Below are 11774 nucleotides of genomic sequence, written 5' to 3'. Positions count from 1 at the left end.
TTATAATTATTATTATCATTGTTATTATAAGGTGTTATTATTGTTAATATTATTATTACTATTATTATTATTATTATTATTATTATTATTATTATTATTATTATTATCATCATCATTATATCATCATCATCATCATCATCATCATCATCATCATCATCATCATCATCATCATCATATCATATATTATTATTATTATTATTATTATTATTATATATTATTATTATTATTATTATTATTATTATATCATCATCATCATATCATCATCATCATCATCATCATCATCATCATCATCATCATCATCATCATCATCATCATCATCATCATCATCATATTATTATATTATTATTATTATTATTATTATTATTATTATTATTATTATTTATTATTATATTATTATTATTATTATTATTATTATTATTATTATTATATATTATATTATTATTTATATATTATATTATATTATTATTATTATATTATATTATTATTATTATTATTATTATTATATTATTATTATTATTATTATTTTATTATTTATTATTATCATTATTAATATTATTATTATTATTATTATTATTATTATTATTACTATTATTATTATCATCATCATTATTATTATATGATTAAAAATGAATTTAAAACAGATAAACAAAAAAGTACATAAAAATACGGTATTTATCTTTGTCGAGATAACAACAAATAACAATGAATAACACAAAAAATACTTTGGTTCTAGTTCTAACCTCAAAAATCAATATTCATGTGGCCAACTAGGTCCCAAATTTACAAGTGTGACAAAAAAGCAAAGACAGAGCATCAGTCATCATGCGATGGTTTTGACTGAATACCAAATACACATATTTGGACCCAGAAATCTTGTCATAGCTTGCTTCAGTTTGTCTATCTAATCATTCGTCTATCATATATCGTTATCAAATTGATTAATTGATTTAAAAAATTAAATTCCATGTATGATTGTGTAGCATAGACATGGCAAATCATGTAGTTTCAGTACCGTTATGTCCTGTTGTATGTAATCATGTTATTACCAACCCCCCCCCCCCTTCCCTGTCATAGCCTATATCTAGTTTTTTTGTGACAATGAAAATATTATTAAAAGTTGTATTGGATTGATCACCTAGAGTGAGCATGTTTGTGTTGATATTTATCGTTATTTTCTTGTTATCATTTGTTATTTCTTGTTATCAGTTGTTAAGTGATGTTATCAGTTGTTATTTATTGTTAAAAATTGTTATTTATTGGTATCTTGACAAAGATAAATAGCATAGATAGATAAAGACAAGAAAAATTAATAACAACATTAACAACATGACAGCAACAACAATAAAAGCAACAACAACAACAACAACAACAACAACAGCAACAACAACAACAGAAACAGCAACCAACAACAACGGTAACAAAGCAGCGGCAGTAAGAATAACAACATGTTTTAATTTGAATTCCTAGATGATGTGAATACGCCAAAGCAAGCGACGGAGTTGGTTCAGTCATTACAGACTAAAAGTAAAGAAATGAAGAGCGAGATATACGTGTGTCTGTGTACCATTCTTTCAAAGAACGGATATCGGATGAAGAGGAGCGTGGAACAGGTTGTATTTAACACCGCGTGACATTACGCATGCGTAATATAAACAAATTTTTTGTTGCTGCGCGATCCACTCGCCCACTAACCGTTTCGTGTTCTAGTTTTGTTCTCCTTCTCTCAATGTGTTTAGACATTTAACAATATGTTATGACCATTTTAAAGAATGTTGTTACAAAAATAAGCACAGTACGTCTAGATAAATATTGTAGATAGACATTAGTATAACTTTTTTCAACTCACGTGAATCAGTTTTCGTCAAATGCAAAACAATTTGACAAATAACGTATTCGATTTTCGATACCGGTGAATTGTAAATTCGTTTAATTCGCGCACTGACAACTTCGCATTTCGCAAGTGGCAGAGACTGAGGAAGGAAACTTTCGTGTATCAGTTTTTTCATTTCAAGCTATGGGTTAATTAAAAGTTGCAGGAAACCATTCATGATGTCAGTTTTAGAAGTAAGTTTTTCTCTACTTTTCAAGTGTAAGAAATATATAAACTTTAAACAAAGTGAACATTTATTTCAATAACTAAAAAAGTGCGTGCCTATACCTGTTTCAGTTTGCTTAGCTCTCGAAAACCTGGCCGATACTTGACGTCTATTATTAAACGGCCAAAGCCCGGGTCGAACCATAATGCAAAGTCAATAGAGTCCATTGTAATCGTTTATGGATATTTTATAGTATAACAAGAGGAGGTTGGGCGTGTGTCAGAAATAAAGATAATGTAAATGTTTGCCAAATGGAAATAAAAAGTTATGGTTGGTGTTTTATTAATTACAGACATAGGAGTAAACCAATGTCCGGAATAAGGGAAAGACTGTATAATTCCTGAATAAACAATACCCTTATCAGTCCTTAGTCGTATGTACTTCATTAAGTTTAAACCTCTGGGAGTTTCATAGGGACACTCTCTTTATCTCTCTTATCAATATAATAGTTTTAAATTCTTCTCAATCCAGTTATTGTTATCAAGGCAGTCACACCTCATTGAGATCGCTGAAACTTCAATTAACGAGTGACTAGTTTATGAGGAACAACTAGTAATTAAAACATGGACAATTGTACGATAAATGTAAAGAGAACATAAACAAGTTATACCTGTTTAACGTCAATTATCCCAACTCAATAAATTGCTTGCAGAGTCGAGTGGCGATACGTTTATATTGAATAAAATGTATTGTAATATTATAGTACCCACTTTGTATATATTATTATATATATATATATATATATATATATATATAATATATATATACATAATATATATATATATATATATCTATATATACATACATAATAAGTGAAAAGAATATAAATATATAAAGATAGAGAGTAAGATAGAGAAAAGAGAGAGAGAGAGAGAGAGAGAGAGAGAGAGAGAGAGAGAGAGAGAGAGAGTTGCTATTTTATAATCATGATGTGTTCAAGTATCAAGCAGCAAGCCTTATTATTCATTTTTCTTATCCCCCCCCCTCTCTAATACATTTCAACATCACTTCGCTATCTATCTATCTATTACATTAATCAACATCAATCCTCCATTTGGCTTATCTATCTATCTATCTATCTATCTATCTATCTACTATCTATCACCTATCTATCTATCTATCTATCTATCTATTCTATCTATCTATCTATCTATCTATCTATCTATCTATCTATCTATCTATCTATCTATCTATCTATCTATCTATCTACTTATCTACCTACCTAGCCTTCCACCTATTTATCTATCTATCTATCTATCTGACTGGCTGACTGTCCGGCTCTAAAAAAATTAATTGATCGGTCGATCGATCGTCTCCAATAAAAAGTATAGAATTTCTTTTCTTTTCTTTCTATTTCCCCCTTTTTGTCTTTTTGTTTTCTTTTTTTTTTTTCGGTTATTTTTTTTTTCATTGCCTAATCATAAATTTACCCTTCCTGGATTATGACAGACACCAGAGCGGGATGACAGCTGTGAGCGATCCCCTCGGGCTATGAGAAAAACCCAGGTGAAATAGCATGGTTTGAAGTGAAAACACTGAATTTAGTTGTCTTTGTATCTAACAAAATTGCACGTCAGTAATTTGTTGTTTTTTGTTTGTTTGTTTGTTTGATTTGTTTTCCCAAAGTGGATGACATTCAAAACCCTACTCTTGTGTTGCACTTGTGTTTTAATGGTTGTCTTGTCGTCACATGCACGCAGATTATCCCTTTCTTCCCTCCTACAGCAAACGCCGCTCCCACTGCCCCGTCTCTCTCTCTCTGTCTCTCTCTCTCTCTCTCTCTCTCTCTCTCTCTCTCTCTCTCTCTCTCTCTCTCTCTCTCTCTCTCTCTCCCATCTCTCTAAAACACATAGTTGTAAGTAGTGTACGTGTGAATAACAGCAAATTGAAATGGCACAAACTGATGTTGTTTGTAATCATTAGAATGAAAGCAAGTCTAAAATTCCCATTTTTGATACATCTCCTCAACCGGTATTAATATATAATAATTAAAAATATGAAATCAAAGTTTTTGCACGTGTTATGAACATATACACATTTTCCTTAATAAAATAGAATGACGTCCATCTTGTCAAAAACTCTCAAACTCGTGACTGCCTTGAAGTCTTTCTTGAAGGTTTAGGCTTGTTGGTTTTTCGACACGATGAGGGTCATTTTAATCGATCGATATTTTAAAGTTGAGTTTTCTGGTTAGTTTTCATTTTTTAATTACTTTATTATTATTATTCTTTTTTTGTCCTTGGTTTTAAAATGTTATTTCTGAGTTAGGCAGTATAATGGGTAACGTTTTTGTGGCAGAACAAAAGGTAATTTCTCTCAGGTCCTAAACACAGAGTTCTTGGGAAAATGAATCATCGTCTTATAAACCTGCAGTACAGCGCCGCAAATTGACCTAGGGCGAGGTGACTTGCTCAAGGCCACACAGCGCAGCGGCGGGTGATCGAACTCGGTACCTTTCAGGTACGAAACAAAGACCGTACCGCTGAGCCACGCTGCCCTTAGAGCCTGTGACAACGGGGTAAAGCTCTATATAAATGCCATTTATTATTAATACCTATCAACATTTTAACCAGTTAAATGTCGTAAGCTGGAAAGACATAAAAATTTGGCCAGGAACCCGTCCTTCAATAAATATCGATTGATACGACCCTCATCTTGGCAAAAACTCAAAATTCCATGCTTGAGAGTTTTTGCGAAGATGAGGGTTATTTAAATCAGTCGATTTTTGAGAGCCGAGTTTTCTGGCTAAAATTTTAAATACGTGTTTTTCTAGAGGACGGTTGTTGGCTGGTTAATTTCTCTCTCTCTCTCTCTCTCTCTCTCTCTCTCTCTCTCTCTCTCTCTCTCTCTCTCTCTCTCTCTCTCTCTCTCTCCTCTCTCTCTCTCTCTCTCTCTCTCTACCCCCCCCCCCCACTTCCATTTTTCAGGTTGTCCGTGTTTCTATATAAAATTGTAATTTGATGAGGGGAAAATCCCTGAAATGTCGATATTCTTCCGTGATTTGTTTTATCTAATCTTCACGTTATCTTAATATTTTATTTCTATCATTTTAAAGGGGACGCGAATTTATTGCAACATAACTTCCAATCAGATCTAAAATAACTAACAACCTGTTAATTGCTGGTTGGACAGGAGGTGTTGAAGAAAGGGGTGTGCGGATATGGCTCAGTAGGAGAAAAACTGTGATGTCAAAATACTGGTTCCAATCTTCTTGGAAGTGTGAAACCGGTCCGGATACATACATTATGCAACTGATCTTCTGGTTAAAGATTTATGGCCTCTTATTCTCTATCCTAAACACGGCTATGTGGTCTTGTGGTCTCGCTCTTGAATCGGAAAGTCCTGGGTTTGAGCCTCGCTCTGCGCATAGTTGAGTCCTTGGAGAAGACTTTTTACTCGCATTCTCTCACCGTACTCAGATGTAAAATGATTATCTGGTCGTTACCACCGTTGTCTCAGTCGAAAAAAAACAACCTTGTAATATTGCCTAACAGGCGTCATGTGTCGTTCTTTATGTTACGTATTGCTGTTTGTCAGGGACCCTTTGTAAAGCGCTGTGAGCACGTTTAGTAGATATTGCTCTATATAAAAGCTCACGTTTAAATAAATGTTGGTCGTCAAAAAAGATAATCCACCACAGCTCTTATACGCCGCGTAATCATAAGACTCTGAATAAAACATCATGCATTTAAAATAGTTATGCCAGCTTATGATTCAATAATCCTACTCATTGCTTATGCATTGTTCGGAGGACTGGTTGCACATTTCCAAGGAGTTTTGAACCGGAATAAAGGAAGGTATGACGTCACGACTTCTGCTTTCCATTGGCACTCACGAACAATAGATCACGTTCTTCAAAGTTTTGTCATGTATTTTCTGGTGATCTTTTCTCTTGTCTAACTATAATTAATTTGGTAGCTGGGTTTAATCCAAATACACGAGAATATTACTTTTTTACTTTAAAAATCGGAATAAACTCTTGTGCGGCTTTGTGGTCTAGTGCTATGACACTCGCCTTCGGATCTGTTGGACCTTGGTTCAAGTCCCAATCTGGGAGACGCAAGGTGAGCTCTTGGAAAAGGCTCTTTGTTTACATCTGTCACAGCACTCAAGTTTAAAATGAGTACCCGGCCGGTAACAACGTTGCCTGTTGAAAAAAAATGTTTGAACGCTTCACAGGCGTCATGTCTCGTCCTACATGTTAAGTATTGCTGTTGGGTCGGTATAGCGCTTTCAAATAATGGATATTGCTCTGTATAAAAGCTCAAGTTTATTTTGTTTTGTTTGTTTTGTTTCTCTTTTTTTTAGGGGGGGGGGGGGGGGGGGCGGTGGTTCAACGATTGTAGTTTTAAAGGACATTCAATCCACGATTTGTCAGCAGATTCGTCGTATTTATATCACAACACTCAGTTATAAATCAACGACAAGGGCAGTAAAATTGTGGTGCAGTATACTGATAAAATGCCTTTTATAAACATTTTGGATAGAAATCTATTCGTTCATAGAATGGTCGATTAATCTGACATGAAAAAAAGTTTGGTTATAGGCTTTGGTGTAAGATAAACAGCTGAAAAGGTGTATCTGAAACAGTGCCGGACAAAGCAGAAAGAAAAACATACAAATCAGTCTGCCTATATTACCCAGCCGAGGCAGGCTAACTTTTTTGGGATTATTTGCTCTTATAATTTATTGTTGCTTTTTCTGACACTGTTTCATACAACGCTTTTCATTTTTTTAAAATGACATCAAAATGTCGCTAATTGTTAAACCTGAGACTCCTAAGAAATAGCAGTTTTATGAGTTTTTGACAAGTTTTGAATTAAAAAAAAAAAAAGTTGTTCTTCAGAGTCCATACGGCCCATGGAGCAGGAATTTATATCGTTAAACTGACAATAGTTATTACTTACCACCCTTTGGATAGGACGCTAGTCTATCGCAAAGTACTTTCCGTCAGAGTTAAAAAAAAAAGAAAAAAACCTCAGCTGGGCGGAGCAGGGGGTCAGAAAAAAATCTCTCTTTTAACGACTTTATCTGTCCAATATATAAAATCGTATGGCTAAAATGAAAAAAAAGGCATTTTGTCGGTATATGGCAGAGTGCACCCGGATGAAAGCAATAAATAAATGCTGTAAATCAACCCACTAGTGTTTTTCCAGTCAACACTGGGCTGAGGTATTTCAGGAGGAGATGTTATAACAAAACAAAACGAAATTTTTATATTCATTTCCATACCTAATCAATATTTTTTGGAAAGGGGTTAGAGCCTCCGAATCATAATAAAAAGATTAAAATATAGAATCAGCAACAATAAAAAATAAAACAAACAAACAAAACAACTAATAGTCAATAACAACAAAAATACCCCCCCCCCCTTAAAAAAAAACAAAACAAAAACAAACGACCCCCCCCCCCCCCCAAACTGAATGTGGATTTGAATTTGTTTCCTTAGAATGAATGTAGAATGCCCTACCGACTGATTAAATAGACTTCCCCCCCCCCCCCTCCCCCCTCTTACCCCATAGGTATCGATCAGATTTTGATACAGCTTGAGCGCTTTATTTCAATACAAGGTGGAGAAATATTTTCACAACCACTTATTATGGAAGTACAGGACTCTTAAATTGGTTCATTTGACCGAATTCCGGCATGAAAAGAATGACTTGAGGTCATAGATATATGACTGTATCGATGAAGTAGAAATCTTCTCGTAAAAGTCATTAAAAACCTATTACATTTCTCCTACAAGATTTATTAATACCACTCTATTGAATGATTTATCGTCAATTTATACCTTCAAATTATTTTGGGACCACAGCATTTCGATAATGTTGCCATAACCTTAAATTGATATTTAATAATAAAGATACAATACAGTCACTCTCATCGCCCTCCTCCCCCACCCCCACGGACACAGACAAAAACACTCACACACACAAACACACACGCACAGGGAGTTTCTCCTTCCTACTCTCTCTCTCTCTCTCTCTCTCTCTCTCTCTCTCTCTCTCTCTCTCTCTCTCCCTCCCTCCCTCCCTCCTCCCCTCTTTTCACACAAACCCGTCTTCCTGGCTATCGCGTTTGCTGCTTCACTGACCACTGGAGTCGTAGTAGTCATAAATACCAAGGGTCACTTTTATGAAAACAAGACAATGATCGGATATCGATCCATACAATGAGGACCCCAGAGAAAAACCCGAGTTCCTTAAGCCCTTAGAGAATAATTGTACTGGCAACACATTGGTTACTCTCTTGCCTTGGACGGTGAACGGTCACCCTTGATTGGACTTGATTGTGGCGAGAGCACATTGTGCTAGCTAGCACTTTCACTGACCCGTGGTCAAACAATTGACTATGACGGTAACAACCCGCTATTGTTGTTGTTTATTTATAATGATTGTGCTCAAAGGAAAAAAATACCATTATATTGCGCGATAATTGTTGTCTTTTCACCAAAGAGGCGAGATGGCTGAGTTGATTTAGCATTTCAAAAATGGCAGGAGTATTCTGTTCCAGCCTCAATGTCAGCTACTTGGTTTTTCCCATTGGAGCAAGAAAATGAACCGATATTGTGGCTCATTTTGAGACATTGCATTGCGGCTAACGCCAGCTATCACAATCCTATTTTGAAATTGATCCAAAATGCAAATTTCCTCTTTGGATATAGGAACAGATCATTTTATTCCAGAATTTTATTGATTTACAATGCTAATACATATTCAAGACATATCCACTATTGAATGTAAAAATAAAAGTCCTTCGGTGCGTTAGACGGACAGTAGTAATCGCTTTTTATCCTTTGGATAAGACGCTAGTCAATTGGAAAGTACATTCTGCAAGGTCTAATCCAAATATTGTGGACAAGACATCCGGTCTGGATAATGGCCTCTTTTATCTACTGACTTATATATATATATAATGCATATACATATATGTATATAATAGATATTATAAGTTTATATCTATTGATTATCAACACACACACACACACAGACACACACACACACACACACACACACACACACATAATATATATATATATATATATATATATAATATATATATATATATTATTTAAAATATTTACCACAATGTTTGGGGCAGTCTACATCAATGTTTCAGGCTTAATTTGCCATCTTCAGGACTTCAGTGCTTGTTTGTTTTAGTTTAAGCAAGAAAAATATGTAGGACTAACAGAAAATAATTTCAAAACAAGATACAACCTCCACACCTCAACATTTAGAAACACTAACAAAAAAACATCCACAAAACTCAGCGAACATATTTGGAAATTAAAAGACAACAAAATAGACCACAACATTTCATGGAAAATTTTATCTAAAGCAACAGGATACACACCAACATCAAAACAATGTAGCTTATGCCTGGAAGAAAAATATACTATAATCAAACAACATCATGAAGCCACACTCAACATGAAAAGTGAGATCTACGGAAAGTGTCCCCATCGGCGCAAATTCCTCTTAATTAACTTCAAACCGGAACCACTTCAAGAAACAACAACAGTCAACAAAACAACTCAGTCCTGAAGATGGCAAATTAAGCCTGAAACATTGATGTAGACTGCCCCAAACATTGTGGTAAATATTTTAAATAATAATTCGCTCCATTACTACACGTCGAGCACTTTTCGTACCATATTTGTATCAAACACGATTCTATCTATCTATCTAATATATATATATATATATATATATATATATATATATATATATATATATAAAGCAAATAATCAATCGATATTAACCGCAGACAACGGGTAGAAAAAACCTGATATCATACACAGATCATGCGTATGAACAACGGCCTTTGTCACCAAATTTCAATCCATTTCACAAGTTAAACTGTAATTGATCACTTTCCAGCCATCGTAAAAACACACCTTAAGCCAGGCATTCACATTGCCTGTTGATCTGGAAGAATGGATCCTCTCTGCTTTGGGGTGACGGAAGGTCGTTGTATTCAAATCTAAACCACTTGTATATTAAACAAAAAGACACTCGATTAAGTACGGGAAACTAAAAGTGTAAGAAAAAAAAAGAACAAAAAGTGATAATAAATCCCCATAGAAAAGTGTGGAAAATTTAAAAGGTTAACAAGCAAACAAACAAAATTTTATTAATCCAACTTTCTTATCGTTATAGACAAATATAGAATACGAATGTTATTTTTCTTCCATATCTGAACTCTAAATGGAAAGCAGGGAAACGGGAAAGGGCATATACAAAGAAATAGCTTTTGCCCTCCTCCAACACCTCCTCTTCCTTTATTAGGAAATTCTTATCCTTCTTCTTCTCCTCCTTTGTCTTCTTCTTCTTCTCCTCCTCCTCCTCCTCCTCCTCTCCTCCTCTCCTCCTCCTCCTTCTCTTCTCTCTTCCTCTCTCTTCTTCTCTTTCCTTCTTCTTCTTCTTCTTCTTCTTCTTCTTCTCTTCTTCTTCTTCTTCTTCTTCTTCTTCTTCTTCTTCTTCTTCTTCTTCATCATCATCATCATCATGATCATCATCAATACCCTGACTGATTCAGTCACTCTGAATATTACTGTAGATTTGCATATCCAAAAGAAAAAGAAATAAATACCGTCCTGATAGTTTGTGACACATATTCAAAGATTAAAAAACTGCTCAGAAATAAATACAATGTATCAGCATACCTTACCCAGGCATAATGAAAGGCGCCTTCTATAAAAACGCCGACACTCAGTCAATTAAAGAAATAAATTAACGGATTTGAAACAAAACTAAAAAGAACTATGGTCAAATTTCAAAAGTCTAACTGGTTCGGTTAGAGAATGGTGAGCAGCTACACATTTCAACTAGCGCGCTATCAAATGGGTAGCAATTAATTGCTATTGACTGTTTCGCGTTATATAAACCTGGAATAACTCCGGCTTCACGGGCCTAATGGCTATGAAGCACTACTACACGTTTTAACAAATTCCTTAAATGTGTGCAAAAGTTGAAACTCGTAACGTTAGAGTGAACGAGTGCTCACATTTCCAGTAAATTAGAAATGGTATGTTTTTTGTCATTGTCAGTGATGCAAAAATCTCAAACTTGCAGCCCAAATTGGCCAATGTAATGTTGTTTTTTCAAACTCTCAAATTTCAATGATTTGATCCTAAAATTGAAAGAGTTATTGCAGACTTTTACGATGCGGTTTTTTTCCCGTTTGTTGAAAGGTGATTTATCTGTTTTGTATTTTTTTTTCAGTATTATTAATAATAATAATGGTTCGTGAAGTCCCAAGTTTGAGAGTTTTTGCCAAGATGAGAGTAATTTAAATCGATCGATATTTGCAGGACGAGTTTTCTGGCCAATTAAAAAAAAATTCGTGTTTCCAGAGTACGGCAGTTAACTGATTGAGATTGATTTCAGAGCTGATCTTATGAAAATCTAGTTAATTCTCTAATAATTCTGATCATTTCGGATTCAATATCAATTTCCTTCATCAAGATAATTCCGATATAATACCGTTTTGAGGCGATGAGTCTCATATGCTATATTTTCTTCTCTATACTATTTCCCAGACGCACAATGCACCTTCTTACAGGTTACAGTCATATCGGCCATCTACTCAGTCCTTGTAATCTGGAATTCTTTAACTCACTCAACCCTAACACCGACTATATCCGTAGTTTACCCGGGTTACTTTTACCCCATG

At 34.5% G+C, this 11774-nt stretch overlaps 1 protein-coding gene across 7 annotated transcripts in view; it reads left to right on the top strand.

Annotated features, from left to right (window-relative positions):
• The first annotated feature begins 1570 nt into the window (after window positions 1-1570).
• Window positions 1571-11774, top strand: part of LOC144973066 (uncharacterized) — a 60022-nt gene continuing 49818 nt past the window's right edge. For 3 of the 7 annotated variants that reach the window (XM_078915054.1, XM_078915050.1, XM_078915051.1), the window contains exons 1-2: window positions 1665-2064; window positions 3546-3602. In XM_078915054.1, the coding sequence (XP_078771180.1) occupies window positions 2047-2064; window positions 3546-3602 (75 nt within the window). In that variant the 5' untranslated portion in view covers window positions 1665-2046. Of the gene's footprint in view, window positions 2065-3545; window positions 3603-11774 lie in introns of all 7 variants that reach the window. The other 4 variants (XM_078915053.1, XM_078915049.1, XM_078915055.1 and 1 more) reach the window with 2 other exon arrangements.

The sequence above is a fragment of the Berghia stephanieae genome, chromosome 5, assembly GCF_034508935.2.
Source record: "Berghia stephanieae isolate SIO BIC M18660-M18661 chromosome 5, UCSD_Bste_1.3, whole genome shotgun sequence".
In the NCBI taxonomy this organism is placed as follows: domain Eukaryota; kingdom Metazoa; phylum Mollusca; class Gastropoda; order Nudibranchia; family Aeolidiidae; genus Berghia; species Berghia stephanieae.
This window is presented reverse-complemented; position numbering and strand designations above follow the sequence as displayed.